General features: G+C 39.0%; 1 protein-coding gene across 1 annotated transcript; it reads right to left on the bottom strand.

Annotated features, from left to right (window-relative positions):
• Nucleotides 1-1,965: 1,965 nt before the first annotated feature.
• LOC118782065 lies at nt 1,966-18,082 on the bottom strand. Its single transcript, XM_036535311.1, has 18 exons — nt 17,969-18,082; nt 17,703-17,785; nt 17,308-17,331; nt 16,042-16,204; nt 15,419-15,687; nt 10,467-10,609; nt 9,910-10,177; nt 9,357-9,484; nt 8,669-8,947; nt 7,228-7,323; nt 6,643-6,796; nt 5,694-5,821; nt 4,734-5,012; nt 4,251-4,346; nt 3,809-3,941; nt 2,784-2,863; nt 2,551-2,624; nt 1,966-1,989 (listed from the first exon to the last, which is right to left on the bottom strand). The coding sequence occupies exons 2-17, from the start codon at nt 17,746-17,748 to the stop codon at nt 2,568-2,570; spliced, it is 2,343 nt and encodes a 780-aa protein (XP_036391204.1). The 5' UTR covers nt 17,749-17,785; nt 17,969-18,082; the 3' UTR covers nt 1,966-1,989; nt 2,551-2,567.
• Nucleotides 18,083-23,140: the final 5,058 nt, after the last annotated feature.

Genomic DNA, 23,140 nt, shown 5'->3' with positions numbered 1-23,140 from the left:
TAATAATGATAATGAATATTCTGCATTGTAACACGTAGCTATATGTGATATAGTATGACCTCTTGCTGTAGGGAAAATGAAGTTATTTTCACTGTTATCAGGGGCTACTGTGCCACTGATTTCATTGTTGTAATAATAGACACACATCATGTAAAACAGCTGGTGACAGTGACCAGGTGCAACTAGTAGAGGAAGGTATATTTGCATTGTGACTGTTTACACAGTGGTTACATCAATGTGGAAATATATGAGTTTTTCTCAGAAGGGATCAATCCATTGTGATACACTAGACTGTCCTCCCAGAGTGGCAGGTGTTTTCTTTGTTTAAGTCATGGACATATGGAAAAATAATTTGCTTGTTTAACTGATGGCAGTTTGAGGAAAAATTAGGTTGTGCCATTTAATTGTGGTACCTTTTGGTTTTTTTTGCCAAAAGTAATGCATTTATTAGACATCCCCAGGATATTACATCCCAACCTGCTGAATTACATTTTTACCAGAATGGTTGTCCCTTTGGATTTGGTTTTGTGTGCAAGTAGACATGGTGATTATGAATTAATGTATGTTTATTTTAAATATTATATATCTGTTTAAGTGAACTTTCTACTCCTTAGTAATTATACTTTGGGAAAATGAATCCCATATGAATGGTTCCTGTGATAACTATAAAACCATCCGGAAGGCCCTTTTCTTCATGGTTTGAATGTCTCTACAAGCTGAACCTGAATTCGCCAGAAAACTACAAGGTGAAGGTCTTTCAGGTTCAGAATGTTAATTCACCACCACAACTCCCTCCCAATTTCCCCAAAGCCACACCATAGGGTAGAGAGAGAGAGAGAGAGACTGGAGAATGTTACCCAGATGTGAAAGTGACTGTTTTCTGTACTAATCATTTCAATAACTTAAACATGTATGTACAGGGTCCAGAACTGGTGCAAATTCTATCTATGCCATCATGACCATACCACAACTATTCCGCAATAATGGTTACAGTGTATTGCAATGAAACATTATATTTTCATTAAAATGTATGGAATTGAATGGAATTTGGACCAGTTGAGGCTTTGTTGGTAAATTAATTTTTTTAAAGAGCGTATCAACAACCAACAGATAACTGTGCATCAGATACCCTAAGAAAAAATACAGTGTTAATTACATGAACACATTGGTAGATATATTCAACAAGTCTGCATGGCATGTATCAAAATCTATATTGGTGCTCCATTTTTAAAGGGCAGAGTTTTATGAAAACACCACATGCATGACAGATGGCACCTGCCAATCTTTTTATGCTCTTCACCCTTTATGCAGCCCTAATTTTGGAATTGGTTATTGGATACTGTATATTATACTTATCTTACTGCAACAACCACAGACATGTTTCAGAAAAGGCTTTTACAATTCTCCAGTAATAACCCTAGTAAGGTCAAATACTTTACAAAAGTAGCCACAGATAGATCAATTATACTGCAATAATAACAACAGTACAATCAGTTATTATACAGCGCACTGCATTTGTAAGAACCACATCCACCCAAAGCAATTTGATTGTGATAAATCCAATGAGATCAAAGGGAATGAAAGGGTGAAATTTCTTATAAGTACAGTAAACTGTATAAAAATAGCCTCCATCAGATGATTCACAGTCACAATTCACAACCTTAACAAGGAACAGCCACAGTAAAGTCATTGGTTCTACAGCAATACTCACCAGTCAGACCAGATAAGGCAATGATAACAACATTCAGAGCAATAATCAAATAAGAATAATCCCAGTTAATCCCACAGTTATAGCCGTTATACCCACAATGGTTCTGCAGCAGCAGACTCTCTAATGTCAGTTATTCTACAAGAGTAACAATGGTCAAAGATTATACAACAGTGATTAAATTTAATAATCTGTGACTCCAATCAGTGATGCTCTAAATCCAATCCAGAGTTGTGACTCATCTGATCTTGTGTCTCCCTTTAGATTCAAAGGCTGTCCTCCTGTCAACAAGACAAAACAAAACAAATACACAGCTGGGATGATTGTATGTTTAGTATTAGATATGATTAAGTGTTATGACGGAAGAATGTGTCATTGAAAGTTGGGAATCAATGATTAAATAGGGATAATTTTGCTCAGCAATGGGTGGGGGGGGGGATAAAAACCAGTAAATGAGAGAAGGAGGGAAAGGGCTCCTGTGTTGTCATGAATGAATGGTATGACAGACTGTGCAAAGGTATATTTAATGATGTGAAATGTAATTTCTACCTCAACCCAAATGCACACTTGCATACATTCTCTAATTTAGAATGTCTGTGGTACAGACCAAAGGTACAGTATTTACTTGAATGGGGGAATGGAGTCTAATTCTGGATACTGCTCAGGGTTAAAGGAGGAGTCATGTTTAGTAAAAAGATGAAGCAACATAACCAGGTCGACATGCCCTTCACTGCTCTGAGCACTAAACGACAGCAACATACAGTTTTTGCAGCTGGCTCAACATGTTAATGGCAGGAGTGGGGTTGGATTATGAGCGAGATAATCAAATCAAAGTGACTGACCTTCATACTTCTTCTCCTCATGCAGAGCAGGTGGCGTTGGAAATCGACATTTTCTGTAACAGCCCGTCTCTAATCTGAAACAGCAAAACATAAGTGCACATGTCATCACATCACTCCGTACACTGAGATGTCATGCTCTGATCACAGGTCCCCTGGTGCCTTTGTCCAGTTCTGATATATGCTGTGAGGAGGCATGGTTGGTATGGTAAGACTAAAGAGGACATGGACAGTACCGCTTGTGCCAGCGAGGGATCATTGGGATTCAGGTGGGTACTTAGTGCACTGATCCGGACTCTGAAGATCGCCTTGACCTCTGTAGAAAGCAACAGAGATGTGTAAAGGTTGAGGGACAATCATTTCCACATGGCTAACTTCACAGTGTGGACTGAGACTGAGGCCACAGAATACATACTTATTCATAGTGAGCTTTTCTGCTAGTTTGACAGCAGACAAACCTCTGGAAAAACGACCTTGATAGCTATAAAAACTTGTCAATGATGTCTCAAAAAAGGTGTACAGAGATAGGGAAATTTACAGTGCTTGTGCATGAAAAAATGCTACACTGTTAAAAGAGAGAGGTTTAAATTAATTATATTTTTCTGTCAGCACAGTACATATTATAAAACATATCATGATCTGCATGCTAGGAATATTCAGTCAAGTGTTTCTTCAGAGGCTTTGAAGTAAAAATACTGTCCAGCATGAAATTTTGTCAAACCAAGCCAAACTACTGCTGAGAGACTTACTGTATCTGCCAATGACACCTTTTCAAAACAACCATTGAATACTGTGCAAAGAGACAAGTATCTGAACCAGGGAAGAATTTTTGGCTAAATGAAATTTGCATACTGTTACAGAAATTAAGTTATTTAGCTCACTGTGTTTTGTTGATGGCTGACGATGCAAAATATGATGTGATTTATACATAAAAGTAAGGTGAAGTAAAAGTAGGCTGTTCTGGTGTGAGGATCTAGCTGTTGCATTAATGTTTTAAAGGGAAAAAGAACCTGTTTCAAAGAAATTGAAAATGCCCATAACAGAACATGAATGTATGCCAAGGGAAGGGAAAATGCCTGCTGTATATCTTTAGAGCAAGCCTGCTAAAATAGTTACTGCCATCTGTCAGTTGTGCTGTAGTATGACTGAGGTGCAAAGATTGATGAAAAATTCATAAAACAATATAGTTCTTAAAGTAAAGAATATTACTTAGTATATATTTATTAATAAAGAACAATAAAACAAATGTAAAGAAGTTTACCGTTACATTTGTTGGATGTTTGAAACGCCCAACGGCCTGCAACATTGACATTGCTGGTGAAAGGCAAGTCTGTGATTTTGTAAGAGCCAAGGATGGTTTCGTAATGTTCAGAGTCAGTTGTATCATATCCAACCTGAACAAGAGGATAAAATGACAACATGTGTTTTTATTTACTCTTGGATCTATTCACAGGCTCCTTAATTGTACATGAATGATAACATTTCATATCATCTCCATCATGCATTAAAATGAGCTTACTACATTCTAACAGATTTGTGCAGAAATACGTTTGAATGACTGCAATATATGAAATAACTACTTATTCACAAAACTATATTTAAATTCACTATTATTATTATTATGAATAGGGGTCATTATCATATTCTAGAAATGTCTACATCTTTAGAGGGTCAAACCATATTAAAGTAAACACACTCTTTACCTCTGTTCTTTGCAATCTTGGGCTGATGCGGCCATAGTTCATCAGAGTGAAAGAGTGATGCCCATCTGAGATCAACACCACCTGAAAAGATGTTTCCTAGGGAAAGATGGACCTTCTCAGTATGTGCTCATTGCTCAGTTTTACTAAGGAAGGAGCTGTAGTACTCCTGCCGTTCACAACATCTCTAATTTAAAATTTGCTGTGACATCACTGGATTCAACTGCTCTATGATCATGGTGCAGGTGGAGAAAAATCACCATATTTAATGGGACTTCATCAAGTGAATTCAAAAAAATAATATTCATTGTAATTCATTTCTACTTTCCCCAGCCTACTAAAACACAGTTTGACTCAGTGGAAATCCTTTCCTTCCCTGTTTCTGGGTAATATGTCACTCTGTCTAATGTGGTGATACAGATGTGTTGGTCTGAAAAGGTCTGAACTAACCAAAAATTGTTTCAGCATATGTTATTTGGCTCTTACTGTGCCTGTTACTGGGAAGTAGGCCACCCTGTCCCACGTGGCGATGAAGACCCAGGAAGCAGTGAAGTGCAGGCTGGGGAAGTACTGGTTAACATCCTGTGTGGCCCGCTGCAGAAGGCTACCACTGGTAACCTGACGATAGGAGACGATGCCATTTGCCCTGTTATCCAGGTCTGTCCAGAACACAGCAATGATGTCACTGCCAGAGTTGGATGGGAACAAGAAGGGGATATAATTGCTCCAAGGTCTCTCGAAGGTAAGGAAGCCGTTATTGTTCACCTGAAAAAAAAATGCTGAAATGAATCTGAGGCTGTAAATTGTGATGTTATCTTCACACACATGATTAACATTCATAGGGTGTTTTCACAGACTGAGATTACTCCTAATCTATTACCTGAGCTACTGATTTATTTTTCATTGATATGTGATTTAGTCATAGATTAGAGCTCCTCATTGAAGAAGAAACTTGAAATAAATGTAAGCAAAGGGAAAAGTAAATGCGTGCCTGGTGGAGACAGTCTTTTGAAATATCGTTCATTACATTATATTTGGCAAGTCATTGAAGAGGTTTAAAGGAAACATTTCATCCTCGTATAATTGTTAAATGTAAGGATTCAATGTGATGCCAAAATAGACTGTCCCTCAAAATTAGGCAGGAACAAGAGTTTTTCATTTATTGTCATATTATTGCACAAAGTGGCTTTCACAATTAATGAAACACAATCAAAACATCAGGAAAGAACACCTCTGTTCCATTGAAAGTCATGTCCTTCTAAACTCTAACAGAAAATAAATTGTTCACGCATCAAAAATATCAGCCTGTTAAAGATGGCAGGCACATCAAGTGAATACAGTTTTTCAAGTGATATTTTGATGTTATATCTTTGGTTATATATTTTTGAGTTGTGCACTTATAGTCTGGAAATTATCATTTGTTTCACCAGTCAACTATTTACTTACATATAATTGGCGGTATTTTCTTTGAAAGAAGGGGAAATTCTCATTCAATGTGATCTCAGATGAACTCCCATCATCCTCAAAGGGGCTCACTGTGTCTCCACTCGAAACTCCAAAAGGATAAAAGGTTCCTGATGGCAATGGAGTAGAACTAAATCTTAAACAATTATTATAACAAGCTAAGTGCCTAAGCTTTGGGTAACATGAACGTTGGTTAGAAATTGAAGAGAATAAACAGAAGAGCCTATACATTTCATATATTTTATTCGTACTTGATAGAAAAATTGATAACTAAATCGTGCTGTCATCTTTCCTTTGGTCTTGTCTTCTTCTTTTCTGATAAAGTATTTTAGGTGTGTGTGTGTGTGTGTGTGTATACCAACTTTTTATATGCATATATATACATATATAATTGATACAATATATAATCATTATACATAATTGAAAGAACAGAAATACACATTATGTCAGTACTGTGGCATTGTAGCTGGTTTGTTTTTTGTTTTCCCTGTCCATGTGCTCTTGTTTACTGTTTCCCTGTGTTCCAGCCCTGCCCCGCTCTCCGCCCTGTCGCCGCCCACCTGATTACCTGATCGTGTCCACCTGCCAGCCTGCTCACCTGCATCCCATCTCCTCATCTGCTCAGCCCTTTATCTACCCTGCTTGTCTCTGTCTTGTTGCCAGCTCGTCTGAGTTTTCTGTTTTGCTACCAGCCTTTTTCCTGTTCTGTCTGCCAGTTAGTTTACCTTGCCTGTTTCCTTGACCTGTTTTGTTCGCTGTGTTTTCCTGGCTTTGACTTCGCCTGTTTTGACCTTGTTTTCTGGATTTTGGTTTGGACTTTAATAAATCCCTCGTGCATCCTCCATCTCTGTCTGCACCTGAGCCCCTGCCTGAATCCTGACACATTAGATGTTCTTCCCAGGATACTGTGAAATGATATGAAACAGTTTACCATTCAGAGTGCAGCTGTTGATGCACTTATCGGTGCGAAATGCCCAGCGGCCTGTCTCATTGACATTGCTGGTAGAGTTCAATCCTGTAATGTTGCTTTGAAAGGAGCCGGGGATTTGGAAATGATGAGTCGAATTTACTGTGTCATATCCAGCCTAAGCACAATACAAAGACAGGAGAACAAGGATGGACTGAATCAATACTGACCTATGGTAACTCACTGTCAGATGAACAGAATGTTGTTTCACTTAACACATGATTTAATGTGATTCATTTTTACTGTCCTGGGAATATCCACCACCATTGTCTCAGTTTTGCAAACATTTCATGTGACCTCATGCTATTTATACCAAATATATGTCATGTGACACTTGACATGAAATTGGAATTTTAAGGTTTAGTTTAGTTTATGCGTTATGTTTAATTGACAGCATAACATAAAGGGCCCTACAGAACTACATGTATTACACATTATGTCACTGAAAAGATGGTGTAATTCAATTATGGTGTGATTAGATTGCACTTGTATTATACTTGTACTAGATACAAAGGAACAAAACTACTACAGAATAACAAGTTCCCAAACCTGTACATATCCGTTACTGGGGGCGATGTGTCCGTAGTTCATAAGGACAAAAGATAGAATGCCATCTGAGATCAACACCACCTGGAAGGATGTTTCCTAGGAGGGCAGTGAGGACTCTCTTTATTGGTGTCATTGCATCACTAAACACTGTTTTATGATAGGACAAACATGTTCATAAAGCACACATTAAAATCAGGCTTGGTGCCAGGAGAAAGGGGTGCACAAAAAGTCATAAATATTATGTAAATATTGGAATATAAAGAGGCAACTACGGGTGCACTGTCATCCATCCGGGGGTGCAGTGCACCCCTAGGCACTCCCATGGTGCCGGGCCTGATTAAAATACAAAGAGCTCCACAAAGAAATAAATTTAAGGATAGCACCTACATATTTGATGTTGAAATAACATGCTAAAAGACTGTAGTAGAATTCTATTGGGATTGCTGTCTCGTACAGTACAGAAGTGATAATTACACAGGTTGCTCATTAGCAATCTCTTAGATTTAAAGGGTATGATGACAGTGCATGCACAGCCCACATTTCAGCATTGCTTTGGTGGATCTCATAGTATATGTTTGTGCTGTCTGAGGCAATACCCTGTGAGAAACACAACCGTTTCTGAGCAAACTGCTACCAAAGCTTACATCACTGTAGTAAATGTGAACTCTTTTCATTGAACTAAACATTTCAATTCTGCAACTGCAATTTTGAAATGCACTGGATGTAAAATGTGAGGAACTAGGACAGCAGTAATGTGTAAAAACACATAACAATCCAACCAATGCTGGACTCAACATACAGGTTTTTCCTTACTTTCCTGGTTTGACTAGTATGTCAGAAATCTACTTGTCTGAACTAAACTTGTACTTGCTGGAAGATGGCATAGTTTATCTGTAATAAAAAGCAGGTAAAAATGACAGATATCAAGTTTGATCACCGATTCCTATCCCCCCCCCCCCCCCCCCCCCCCGGAGAAATACAGTACATTGGACCTGTCCCAGAGTTGCTGGGACAAAAAAAACTGCAGACCTTATAAAGCTGTCTGACATTAGGCTGTTGATTTAGTCAAGTTTAGATTAGCTTTGTTAGGGAGTCTAGTTTAGCTTCCACTGTCACAGGTAGCTAGTTACTGGTCAAGAGCTAAGGTACAACTGGTCATAGGACCCAACATGACCTGTCTCATTCTGGTTTTAAACAAAAAACGCAGACATACACACACAGCTACTGATGTGCAAACTGAAATGTTAAATTTGCCTAATCAGACAAAAAACACTGACTGGTTTTACTTGACCAACACATGTTTTTACTTTCTCTGCACAATTTGGCAACCATTAATGTTGAACCCTGCAATCTTACTAATAGTTCTGTGCCTATGACCTGTTATGTTGGTCTAAAAAGGCCTGGATTAAATTAAAACCAGCGTATGTTATTTTGTTCTTACTGTGCCTGATAGTGGGAAGTATGCCACCCTGTCCCATGTGGCAATGAAGACCCAGGAAGCAGTGAAGGTCAGGTTGGGGAAATACTGGTTGATATCCTGTGTGGCCTGCTGCAGAAGGCTACCACTGGTAACCTGACGATAGGAGATGGTGCCGTTAACACGGCTGTCAATGTTTGTCCAGAATGGAGCAATGATGTCTCCTCTGGGATATGATGGGAAATAAACAGGGTCTGAGGCATTTGAAGGAGCATCAAAGGTCAAGAAACCATTTTCGTTAACCTGGAAAGTTGAAGACAAAAAAATCATGAGCACTGTAATGATTCACAAGCTTAATAAAATTACTTACTAAATAAATACAAAAACTCCTTCCATGTAGATGGACTATAAAGACTAATCTTATATTCAGCTCTGGATCACCATGGCTCTCTGCAGCATAATTTTTTTACTGAAAGGAGATACATGTAATGTACATGTATTGTAAAAAAAGTTAGTCAGTATATACATGAAGTCATATATATAGTAATGGCCAGAATGAACCCATTTGAAAATCAATTCAACATATTTTGACTTATATTTATAGATTGATCCCTATATTTTGGATTGAATATTTTATCATGTATTGCCATGTACTCTTAAAATCAAAAAACAATTCTTTATCTACTTTAAATATATCAGTTCATTCTCTCACATATAGTTGGCGATGTGTGCTTCCAAAGAAGAGAAACCTGGTGAGTGTTTGGATCACAAATGAGCTTCCATCATTCTCACTGGGCATCACTGTGTCTCCATTGAGAACACCAAATGGGTAAAATGGCCCTGGTGTTAGAGAGTAAAATTTAAGCACAGAGCATTGAAGAAAATAAACTTAATAGTAAGATAACCTACTTTGGTAAGATAAAGGGCTGTATTTCTACTAACACAGCATGAACTGAAGAACATGTCAGTATTGTTTTCTAGTAGTAACTGAAGCTAATTTAAAGAAACTGTTTATGTGTTTTGAGGTCTGTCAGTGAATGTGGTAAGCCAGGTAATACAGCAGAGCAATATATTTGTGCAACCACTGGGGTCACTGCAATACATGGAAATGGAATGATTGAGTGACATCAAATTTTTGACAGTAAATCTCAAAATGTCTAATTGGGAAATAAAAAGGAACTATATTGTCCATCTAGAACATAGAAACCAAGGTACAAAAAATTTTCATATAATTATGTAGGGGGTCTCAAAATCATGAAACTCACGTGGTGGAGGTGGTATGGGTGAAACAATGATGGTAGGGGTAACGATGTTACAGGTGAAGTTTGTGTCACTGTCTATTCCACTGGAGGAGAACAGGACAAAGCCTGGCTGGTCGGTGCTTATCTGGGAACTGATCCAGCTTTGGTAACGGGACACCCTGGTGTACACTGCTGGGAAATTGGGCTGAGCGCAGCCGACACCAAAACTAACAATTCCAGACTGGACCCACACTAAGTTCTGTAGGCTCACCATCGGACCTCCAGAGTCTCCCTGTGGAAACACAGTTGCAATTTTTTAAATCATATTCTTAAAATTATTTCTCCATGACAGTGATGACAATGAATATGACATCAATTTTAAAATTAATTCATGGAAAGACGAGTTTTACACTTTTCACTTGCCCCAAACCATTACATTACATTAATTTAGCAGATGCTCTTAACCAGAGCGACTTCCAGCACAAAAGAACAGAAGTGTATCCAAACCAGTTGTAGCAGATTACAATACTTGTTAACAATGAATACCTGGGTATGTGTGGAGAGAGAAAAGGATAGCCTACCTGGCAAGCGCCAATGCCTCCATCCAGTAATCCAGCACAGATCATGTTATCAGTCATGCTGAAGCCATAGAGGCAGCTACACTGACTGTTACCTATCACGAACACCTGCGCTTCCTGCAACGTCTCATTCAAGGGAAGAGGCTCTGTGTGAATGACAAGATGAGGAACAAAAAACAATGCTTTAGTTACAGAATGGATGAAAAAGGATTCTTGTGTTGTTGGGGGATTTGAATCTGATAGGCTGTGTTGAAGAGATTGGTTTAGTTTTTTTAAGGGTTGGATATAGGCAAATAATACATGTGTGTGATACAATACTTGCTAGGACTTTCTGTGTTTCTTGTGAAGCATTCACAACTTCATCAGCTGTAAAGAATAATCATCCATAACCCTTTTTCTCAAGCATACAGTTCATAATGTAGGGGATATGGACACATATTTTCAAGCAAAGCCAAATTTATTACAATGCATACTCTCAGCATCCTCAAAACGTATGGTATGTGGCCGGGCCACTTGGTAAGGAGAGGATTATGCTCTGTATGGCCCCTTACCCTTGTCTGGTCATAAAACAACACTGTGCCATTTGTAAATGAATGTCGTAACACTGCTCTTGATTAAAGACAAACACAAACATCCTGACGCAGCCCTGCATGTGTGGTAGGTAACCCTTCTAATGCGCTTGACACCTCAAAGGACAGCTGCAACAGGGGTCACCCAGAGTTTACCGGAGATTTTCAGGTCTATGTCACGTAGCATCTACATGGGCTTTGTCCAATCAGATAGCACAGCAATTTGAGGCACGAGTTTCTACCAGTGACCAAGCTGTGCACCCATGTAGGGTATAACCTTTTTATGATCTTGCCCATGTGGAGTTTAACCAGCCCCTCTCTGATGGCATCACGCCTCAGCTAGCCCTGCTAGGGGACCCCTCTTTGTTCTGTTTGGGGGAGGGGGGATTTCTTTCCCTCAAAAGAAATGTAACTCATTTTTTTACTCAGCAAACTCTGGAAGGGGAAGACTCCTTGACCACCAATGCATCATGAACTCACCTCCAGCTCTAGATGGCCAAGCTCTTTCCAACACACCTGGCTCTGAAAGCAAGACCCTTGACAACAACTGACGCACATTAGGAGATCGAAATGCCCCAACAAGAAGTTGGAGGCTCTCAGTAAAGATTACTGTCTCATTGACCACTGTCTCATCATTTGCCTGTGTCAACGACATTTCTACCTGGCAAGGACGCACGAACGTCCATGCCAGGCCCGAATATTCCTGCCCTGCTGCACAAATGCGACCCAACACACAGTTGGAGGCTGTCAGTGAAGACAGCTATTATGGTTGCGAAGACAACTGGATCTCTTCGATATTCCCCCAGCCCTCCCGGCAACGGTATGTGCCTAGCAAGGAAGCCAGAGGGGCAGACCTCCAGTAATGGACCTGGATGGCACGTTTGTTTCCCCAATGAAGATCTGGCAGTGAATCTCCCCCTGTGCGTCTCTCCCTGTCTCGTGCGACAAAGCCAGAAGCCCATCCAGTGGAAAATGGACTGTAGCCTTTCCAGTAGGCCTACAACAAATGCGCTGCAATTCCCTCAGAACCAATAGACTGCCGTCCTCAATAACTCGATGATTATAATTGTTTACTACTGGCATCATGAGTACCTTTGCTGATTTCATCTGTACAAGATGTGTTCAGACATATGATAATTTCCCCTGTTACAATTACCTTGAGATTGATTAAATTATCTTACAAATAGTTAAATTAATATCATGTCAAGCTAAGATAACTTGTTAGACACAACAAGTTAGACACATGTCTAGTTATTATTTCGCCAGTGCGTGTCAAACTACGGTTATCACTTTGTGGTCTGCTGTATTTTGACTTCAGATGCTGTAAGCCCAATCCGAAACTCACACTTAGTATTATCTTTACACTCCCCTTTTCATGCTGTCTTGTTCTTCAATAACCTTTTTCATCATTTACTCACTTATTCATTTCTTGTTCGTTGTTTGTTTGTTTAGCTGTTTTAGTTTGTTTCGTTAGTGTTTGTCTGTGTTGTGTTAATAACACAGACAAACACTAACAAAACGAAAATAACATTGTTTATTGATTATATCATCGCTTTGTCTGTATTTTGTATTTACAAACTGGGTTCTAACAGGCTTAAATCAATTTTTATATTCGTTGAGGAATGTTAACTATCCTTGCCAAATGACTGGTGCTTCTATGGGGATAGCATATCCACTACATGTTTGGTGCCCCATGTGAGGAAGTCCAAGACCCCTACATTACATGACCAGCAGATAATAACTGACTAAATTGCAAAGCATGTACTGATAAGCATTATGATACTTTTGACATAATATGTTACATGTTGTGATGCACACAGGTGAGCTGTTATTGAGGGGCGGTGCTTCACGCACTGTTGGCTATGCCTCTTCACAGCCAAGACCAGCTACTAGCCAGCTAGTTTTGCTGGCTAGTGGTTTCTCTGGGAGACCATATTTACTATGTTTTTCTGTATTATCATACGTGCCACGCCTTTCACCATGGCCCTCCCTAAACCCTCCATGGTGTGACAGTATCCTCTGAAAATGAGTGCATTATGCATTATGTAATTAATGTGCTGCAGTCTCTCAGGGTGACTGAAAAAATAAATATTTTTGTGTAACCTGGTTTTATTGAAGAGAGAATAGAATGGAACGTTATTGTGATGATGACATTTGGGTGAATAGATCATTACAAAGCAGGTGTTTAATATTGACAAATAACATCATAAAAATATAGCTGCAAGCAGCAATTCCGGGGTCCAAGCACAAATAAGCTAATTGCCTAGGAGTCTTGAATTTCATGCAGTAAAAGTCTGTGGTGAAGATTTTCACAGGTCAGAGTTAAGAAGAATTTGATGAAAGATAAAACTATTGGCTCATTTGTACATACCAAGTTTCATGTCAATCAACCACACAGCTGACATTTAAGAGTCTTACAGATAATTCAAGATGGTCACCAAATTATGTGACCTATGGCATTCTCCCTCATTTGAACAGAGGGAGAAACACAACTATTAAGTCTCAGGAGTTCTCAATGTTTTGTTTTGGTAGAAGGACAAACTTTTAGAAGGACAAAATTTGTAACATAAAATCCAATGTGGCAGCCAACCCATGTCATCAGTGTACAAAATTTTCATACAGAAGAATCATCCTTTGGGGTTACAGGAGAATGCAAAGTATTGACACTTTTAAAGCAACTGTCTAGAATTTATGCCCATTTTCACAATCATTTTTCAACATTGATTTTGAGACCTTTGCAAATTGATTGGCACGTAGCTCTGATGTTATTTGATGTAGCAAGTATTCCTTCGCAATTCCTAGATAGAGCAATACATTGGAGATTTTGCATCAGTTGAAGTTATGGTTTAGGAAAACAAGATTTAAAAGTATATTTTTCATATATTAAAAATTGGGTTAAATGGATGTGTTGAAGTGCTTGTAGAGTCCATGTTTTTTGATGGATTGCTTTCAAATTTGGAGAATCATTGTAAATTAGACAGAGGTCAGTGTAAGGGTTTTACATACCAAGTTTTGTGCCGATCAGCATAGTGGTTCAGAAACACATGAGTATTAAATGTCAAATAAACTCATTATGTCACCGTTGCAATTTGATTGATACAGAGCTCTGGTATTATTCGACATATCGACTATTCCCTAGCAATTTAGCACATACCCCAAAGGCTTGACGTATGGAATTTTGCACCAATTGAAGTTACGGTTCATGGGAAGAAGATTTTTAAGTATATTTTTCACTTAAAAAATGGGCGTGTTCAAGCACCTGTGGAGTCTGTTTTTTGACGGATCGCTTTCAAATTTGGAATATCTTGTCAGTGAGGCCTTGTCATTGTGCACAAGAAATTTCAGAATGATTGATGCAACGGTGAATGATATTGGTTCATTTGCATATTAATTAGTAATTGAAGCAACTTGATTAGCTTGTGGTGGTCATGTTTTTTGATATTGCAACTTTTCCTTCATAAAGTAGACAGAAGTCAATGTGAGGGTTTTACATACCAAGTTTTATGTTGATAAGACTAGGGGTTCAGAAACACATGAGTATTAAATGTCAAAAAACTCGTTATGTCACCATTGCAATTTGATTGACACATAGCTCTGATGTTGTTTGACGTAGCAACTGTTCCTTCACAATTTACATAGAGCATACCCCAAAGGGCCTATGAAATTTTGCATCAATTGAAGTTACGAATTGAAGATTCTGGCTAAATACTGGCTAATTTGCATATTAATTAGGAAATGAGGCAACTTGATTGGTTTGTGGTGGCCAAGTTTTTTGATGTAGCAGCTTCTTCTTCACAATTTAAGTCGGAATTTGGTTCAGGGTGATGTGTTTCAAGGTTTGTGCAAATTGGCCCAACCGTTCAGGAGAAGAATTTTTGCTGAAATCATAGTTATGCAAATTAGCTCAAAATCCAATATGGCAGACTTGAAAGGTTCAAGTGGCAAAGTTGTTTCTTGTGATGAGGGGAAACTGTATACCAAGTTTTGTGACTTTTCGTCAAATGGGTCAAGGGGGCTGAGCTTTTGAAAATGGTGAATTCAATCCAAGATGGCTGCCAGGTCATGTGACCTATGGACACCTTATTGTAGACAATTGTTCAGGAGACGACCCTCTACCATCCTACCAAAGTGACAGGGTGACAGGGTGATCCCACATTAAGATGACCCCAGAGGATGATGTTGGGTCATTTTAGTTGTGATACCAGTGAGATAGGCAGGGGAATAGTAAAACTGGCACTAATAGTGGAGTAATTTGAACAATGAAAACAAAATATTTCACCAATGTGCCACTCTCTTATTCCATAATTCATAACCCATAAAGTTCTCACCAACACTCATGGGTCTGGCAATCGACAACAAGCTTTGATCAATCCATAATGTACTCACCTCCCTCATTTATGTTGCCCCAGCCGGTGATCCAGCTCTCTGTTCCATTATAGAAGGAGCTGTTGCTGGCTGCCAGGCAAACGGGTCGAATGAAGTCTGTAAAGTTGACGGGGGAGGCAAGCTTCACCAGAGCGATATCATTGTCAAAAGTATTGCTGTCGTAATCAGGGTGGCGTATGATTTCAGCCACACTTCTGGAGACTTCGTTAGGGCTGCTACCCTGCTGGTCCTGTCGCCCCAGATAAATGGTCCACAAAGCAGAGTTTGTGCTATGAGAGACATTGGTGAAAGATTAGACTGTTCACAAACATAGCTACCCTCTCCTGATCCAGATTGTCATTGTCTGTTTTGTTATTCCCATGTCTCACAGACACCTCACAGACATCTCAACTACAAGAGGCAACATCATCCTCTGTTGCTGTCTTCGTGTTACCACTGAGAGAAAGAGGTGAAACAGAAAATATGACATACTAATCTTCTCTACACATGCCTACAAGAGGTTGTTTTATGACCAATGAATTGACCACACCCATGAACAACAGTCGTATTAATTTATAAGAAAAGGAGAATGCTACCTCACCATGGCCCATGCATTTCCCCACGCACTTAAGGTGATGCCTCACCTGAAGAAGCAGTGAGCTGCAGACATCACCCACTCTTTGTTTATGAGGGAGCCCCCACACACATGAGTCCCAAATATGTGTAGACTGGCCTGCCATGGCCAGTTCCCATCCGCAGCATTCTGACCCCCGACAATCCTGCTGCTGATGGGGGGCATGGCACATTCTGCAGAAAAACACGGTCAGAATTGTTCTCTATATTTTATAATGGTGAACCTAAACAATCCATTAAAAAGAAAAGTTACTCCCTCTAGGCATTCTTATCCAAATAAATATATATCACACTGACACTTTACTATGGCTACAAAAAATGGCTGCATTTACAGATCTTTTTATGCTTTTCCTTGTTAAGCAACTCCGTCACCAGCTGTATGTTAGGCTTGTCTCACTCTGTTACAACCATTGCACTCATCCGGGAGCACTAAAACAAAATGAATCCAGTTTTGCATTTTAACACAGCCAAAGGCTCTGTTTCACACCACAAGTCCCATAGTTCATCACACTGAAGTGGAAACCACTTTAATGATAGGTGCTACTGCACTTATGCCGTGTGAAAAACATTCAAGTGCCTGATGAGTCACATTTACTGCCTGCTAAGTCATGCTATCACTCTTTTAACGATAGCTAATTTTTCTATTTAAGATCCTTAAAAGACAGGGAAATGAGTGCAGTAGAAAGCCTGGCACTGCCAGTGAGTTTGCTCTGGAGGGCTCAAGCAAGTATTGCCCTGTTCTCTCTGGCCACTGGCAAATGTGGTGGGTCCACAACACCTCAGCTCTGAACCATTCAGAATGGTAGGTTGAGTTTTTGGTGGATGTTGTCAGGTATGTGTAACCCTTTCAGCAGCACCAGAGGCCCCCTTATCCCCTATTTACGTCTGTCTGTGTAGGAGCTTTGTCTGACTGTTGATCCTGTCAAGTAAGAGGTCTGTGCTTTTCTCATAATTTGCGTGATGGCTTGCCGGTTTTACCACATACCAGAGCATGGTGTATGGTTTCCTACACTATATTGTCAGAGACCGCTCTGTTGCCTGTAGAGTGACTGCTTACAGCCTTCGGGTTCCATTTTGGGGTACATTTTGCAATGCTATTAATAAATTATTTTGTTTTTAAAAATTCTGTTACTTTTCAGAGTATGTAATATATTGAATATATCCCTTTCTTATGTTGAAATGACTACATCAATATGTTTTGAACTTTACATTTTATGTAAATGTGAATTTAATTTCCCTATTACATAAGAATGACATTTAAGAGGTCAGGAAATTACCTGGTTGACCACTGGACCATTCATCTATTGACAGAGAGGAAAACACTGATTAATATTTTTATTTACTATTTATACACAGTGCAACCCAAATTAGCAGAAATTAAATAAAATAACTGCCTAAGAATTAGTCCATTCTAATGAATAACTATATGTAAATTTAAAAATTAGAATTTAATAAAACATTAACTCAAGAAACAATAGTAGACAATAAACATTAGTAGACCCTGTGTATTTGGAAGAAATTTAAGCTAGGTGTGTAAAGAAACATTATGGTTAAATGAGTAGTCTTCCAGCATTCTTGTGATTTAGAAGAAGAGGTGTAAGAAGCATTAAAGTTAAATCTTTTTTTTAAAAAAAAAAGGAACAAATCAAAAAGCAAGAAAAACCTGACTCACTCAAGAGCAAAAGCTGTAGAACAGTTAGTGTCAACTTAAACCCCATGGTGCCTCAGTTCTTCTTAAGAAATAGATCAGTTAGCCTAAGAAAAAACACCAAGGCATACAATGAAACAATAACAAGGACATCAACAGCTAAAATTATTTTTCCATTGAAATACAAGAAGATAAATAAGAATTACATGAACTCAAAAAGGACTAGCTAATTACAAATTACCAAAATAAAGAGCGTTCCTTTAGTTACAATGTAGCAGGGTCTTGCTTACCTGATGAAATTTACTAGATTTAAGTTTAAATGAACACATCAACCATCCTCCCTTGTGGAACACTGACATTAAAATAATAATTTACAATTAGGAATAGAGAGTAAGGCAGACGATATTTTGCGACCGTCTGATGAGAGATAAAATGCTTACTTGCATGCTACCTCTTCTTTCGCAGGTATGACAAACTTGTCTTTCAGGAAAGGGGAGGGGTCACCATTGGAACAAAAGGCAATTACTGGAATGTTATTTCTAAAATCATTTCCCCATTGCTGATTTCAGTTGGTGAGTTCTTTGGAAATAATAATAAGATTAGACAGTAAGACTTAAAAATTAATTGAAGCAAATATCCACCAGTCTTTCACTCATGACGCTGAAAACACAACTTCTCTGTCTGTCGTGTCAAGTTGCTGTTCACTGAAAGTGGACACTGCTCCTTTCATTGTACTCTCCTTTGTTCTGTTTGTAGTCCAAGCTGTTTTGTTTGTAATTGTTTTTAAGGCATTGAGGAGTAACGTAATGTTTATTGTATTATTCTGTCATCTGTATTGTAATTACCTTATGTACACATTTTAATGTAATGTAGTTTCTCTGCTGACATTCTTGGCAGGTCTCCTAATCTCAAGAGACTTTCTGGTTAAACAAAGGTTTATAGTAAGTAATAATAAAATGTGACTTTGCCAAAACCATGCAATTTATCTGTTGAAAGCTTGTTTTCTAACAGTATCTTTAATTTGTTTCTCTCTTTATGAAGCACAGAGCTCGTGGGTATTGTTAGCATTAGTGTGTGAAGAATTAATGTGTTCAGTTCTCTGCTCAGATTATGTGACCAAAAAACTTTAAAAACCCCACATTTTATAACATAAGAGCATGCATTATTATTAAAAGTTATATAAAAATTTAAAATACACAGCAATGAGTAACAGGTAATAGTGGTGCCCTTACCAACAAAAATGACCTCATATTTTACACAGCAAAATCACAGCAAGTGAAGTGCATGGAAATGGTCAGAAAATAGTCAGGTTACTATTTTTCTTGCTCACAGATATTTCTGTGCAAATAAGGCTCATCTATCCCATGCTGACAACCCAAGGGAAGCTCACTAATTTACATCCACTGACCACAAGACAGAATGGCAACAATCACACAGACATGACACCACTTTACACAGAAAAAGAAGGATGCCATTTCCCCATAGGAAACCTCTGACCAGGGTGAAAACACCATCATAATAAAATAAAATGCACCAGAGATGCCATTACAAAGTGCAGCTTCTCCATCACTGCCTCATCACTCCTCCTCATTTTCCCGCTCTCTCTCCTCTTGGGACTACTGCCAGAAGCCACACACTCCCTGCCAACACAGCGCACCTGGTGACAAGTAAGGAAACTAAGCCACCATACTGACACCCCAGATGTCACATGCACACTGAACAAGCACAGGTTTTATTTCAAGCCACTCAGGAGCAAAGAGCACTCTCTTGACCACCTCTCAGACCACCAAGAACCTTGCAGTTGCAGTTGTATCCCCTGAACACTGGGTCATTGCCTGGTGGTTTCTGCTTCATCATAGCAAATAGTAGCATCCGCCTGTTTGTCATTAAGTCCTCCACACAGTCCTACCTAGACTACTGCAGCTTGCTCTTGTCTGACCACCCACTAATCTGCCCACTCCAATTCCATAACTCTGGGGTATGGCTGCTCTTTGCTGTTCCACCCTCTCCCCACCTCTGCTAACTCATTCAAAACCCTGGTTCCTATGTCAGAAGCTTGGAATCTTACCCGGGAGCTAGAGAGGGGCAGAGCCATGTCAGTGCAGGCAGTGATGAAGGAACGGGGAACACCTATGCCTCTTGGTGACATTAAGGAATAAGGAACATAAATCTGGTCTGGGGAAAGAACAGCATGCTATGCATTTACAGTGGCAGCTGACCCCCCTAACCCCTTTGTTGCAACTGGCCGGGGAGGGGTCCTCATTCTATTTACCAAGTGCTATATTTTGTGTGAAAACAACTGAAACTGAGGCAGGTTAGTTCAGGAGCCAGAGATGTGAGTGCGATGAGTGTGTCTGGACTACTTGCAGTGCTAAGGTACCTTATGAGTTGACAGAGACTGGAATAAAGTTGGGGGAGGATAATAGGCAGCAATGATCCAGACCTGAATGAAGCAAACAAGATGGGCCTTTCCGCAGAGCTGAGACTCTTTAATTTTTGAGTGATATGATTTGGTAAATCCATCCTCTTTTGCCTCATTGTTTGTTCATACGTATGCTGTTCTGTAAGGAGATTCTCACGAACCCAACATGGAATGTCAGAAAGGGGGTCTCTCACTGAAGAAAGTGGGAGCATGGACTGTACTAGAAAGCGATGGCATGACAGAAAGGAAGGAGCCATGTGCTCTCTCCATGGGTCACTCAAAGGTAGTTGTTACGTAGTCCAAGTGGCACAATCACAACAGAGGGGATGTACTACATTTTGCATAAGGATTTTTTTCCTATATTTTCCCTGTCATTTGATAATAAAAGCAGAGACATCCAAAAGCTATGTAAATAAACCAAATTGAAAACACTTAGCCACTCAGTATGAAAATAAATGAAAATGCAAGTTTAGTCAGGAAACCTTTCTTAATTTGTCTCAGACACATGATTCCACAATGTTCTGAGGTGATGACCTTATTTTTTGGGGGGTCACACCCAAACAGTTAGACAGAGCAAGGAACCTGAAGGGGGCTGGGGAGGGAGGTAGGTGAAAAAGCCTAATTTAATAAAGACTAAAACTCTCATTGGTCAATTTAGACATTAAGCAGATAAGTATTGTATTCATCAGGGTTAATCTGTGGTTCCTTTCATACCATTTTTAGTACAGTGTGCCTAATAACGTCACATGCAAATGCAGTGCTGAGCTGTACATGCTAAACTGTTTGTTGGTTGTTCAACCATTTCACTTTCACTGTGAATGATTCTTAAGATGCAACTTGTCACAGTCACATTATGAGCTATCATCAGTGAATATGTTTATATTCAGAAGTTTTACCCAAAGTCCCATTTTGGCTACAGAGGCCTGTAGTCTTAGAACAATAGAAAAAAGCCACCACCATTCTGTCCAGTGCAGTCATTTCTGAAACGGGGAATCTTAAAGAAACATTAAAATGTTCCCATCAAAGGATCAAAAACACAGAATGCATTGGCACATCATTGTCTATAGTAGGTGACAACTGGTCATTTAGCGTAACAAATAAAGTTACACAAGAGTTGTAAAAATGATAGGACCCACTATGGTTTTTGGATTGCTGTTGTCTTTATTTTGGAATTGGGCTACTGCACTAATTCAGGACGATTTCAGTTTACAATATAGATCAATTACAATAGCAAGTACATACTCTATAAAACATAAATAAACTGACAAGCAAAAGGACAGCAATGCAAAATTAAAGTTAGTGAAAACAAACTTACAAAGGGCCCTAAAAATAATGTTTCTGATAAAGCCATAGGACTTTGGCATTAGTAATTCCCCTTTCACTTTAAACAGAGAACCTACAATGAACAGACTGAAATTTCCCACTTTTCATAGACGTAGAAATTACAGGCAATGGCAAGGCTTCCAAGCCAAGCAGATGGTGAACTGTGGTCATGGGTACAGTACATTCTTGAGAATGCTGTCAAATATTAGCTAAACAAGTGAATGGTGGATATAAATCTCCTCTTGTCCTTTTGTACATAATGTATACTCAGTGTAGAGAGGAGAATTAATCAGGACAGTGAACCAAATGGTACATTTCCATGGGAAAGCAAGTGGCACAGACTCTAAACAAATTTCAAATGACATGGAGACAATGCAAAGCAAACCACAAACTGAATCAAATATAGTGTTTTACTATGTCCTGATGCCATGACGGACAGTCTGGATAGCTGTCCGAGACTGTAATTGTAACTGGCACAGGCAATAGGCTATATAGGGGGACTTAGCTTTTCTGCCTGATCCGCACGCATTCATGGATCTCCGGGAACTGCTACTCACCCTGTTTACAGGTGAGTGAACTGGGATTTATACATTGCACACACATCAGTGTATCTATGTGTCATATCATAGCATTGTGCTAAGTGCAATAGCTTCAGTTTTTAAAATGTCTATGACTGAGCCAAGTCAGAATTTTGCCCGAGAATATCAAAACAAGCCGGTGGACTTGACATATATGTAATTATAAATATTCTGAATTTTGTGCTTCTCCTCAGGTGATGTTTTCATTTCTGCATCATGATGACTTGCACCAGCTAACATTCTTTTCATTGTATTTAGGATTGTAGAGACACAGGCTATGTAAATACCTCTCCTCTCATAGCCACAAACAATGTCTGTTTTGATGGGCTGTGCAACTACCTACTCTACAAGTTATACAAGTTGTCAAGGATTTTTCTTTCAGGGTGGCAGATGTCATCTATATCTAATAATAGGTTCACTGCATTTGCCATTTAATAGCCCTCAGCTGAGATAAAATGTTAGGCCAGGTATATTCAGGGAGTGACAGCAAATGCAGAAGACAGTGTTTTGTTTTGGGAAAACATTGAGGAGTGATTACACCATAAGCACTCCATTCTCCAGCACCCCTAGATATATAAGTTGTGTTTATGAATTGTACATTAGCTCACATTTGTTAGTTAGATATGACTATATTAAGCACACACATAAATTACCCAGCACACTCTTCATTTTCTGAATGCGGGATTCATTAGGGGTATTCATCAGTGATATTCTTCTTTTATCATTCTTTAATTATTTTATGTGAAAACATTTCACTGATGTCATCTTTCATCTAAGGATCTCGATTATTTGTTGATACATTCAACAACAAAGCCTAAACTTGTGTAGCAGTTGACAGTGATAATTCTTGAATAGGTTACTTTTCTTTCCATGAGTGACTTTGCAGCTTCCCTAAATAGCAGTGTGGCTATTCCTTTGGTGTATGGATCATTTCTCTCTCTTTTTTTATTGAAATGCAGAGCATCTTCACCCATTCTAAATAGTTTCTGCTCTTATAAAACAGAGTCTGTCTGCATTTGTCTGTCGTGTCTTATTTAAACCAAGAAAGATGAGAGAATTATTGATGTCAGTTGTAATCTTGGATTACATAGTTCAGTTCATTCTAAACACCAGGCTGGCAGAGAAGGGATCCTTTCTGC

This window comes from Megalops cyprinoides, chromosome 1 (assembly GCF_013368585.1).
Source record: "Megalops cyprinoides isolate fMegCyp1 chromosome 1, fMegCyp1.pri, whole genome shotgun sequence".
In the NCBI taxonomy this organism is placed as follows: Eukaryota; Metazoa; Chordata; class Actinopteri; order Elopiformes; family Megalopidae; genus Megalops; species Megalops cyprinoides.
The sequence above is the reverse complement of the archived record's forward strand: the minus strand, read 5'-3'. Positions and strand labels throughout refer to the sequence as shown.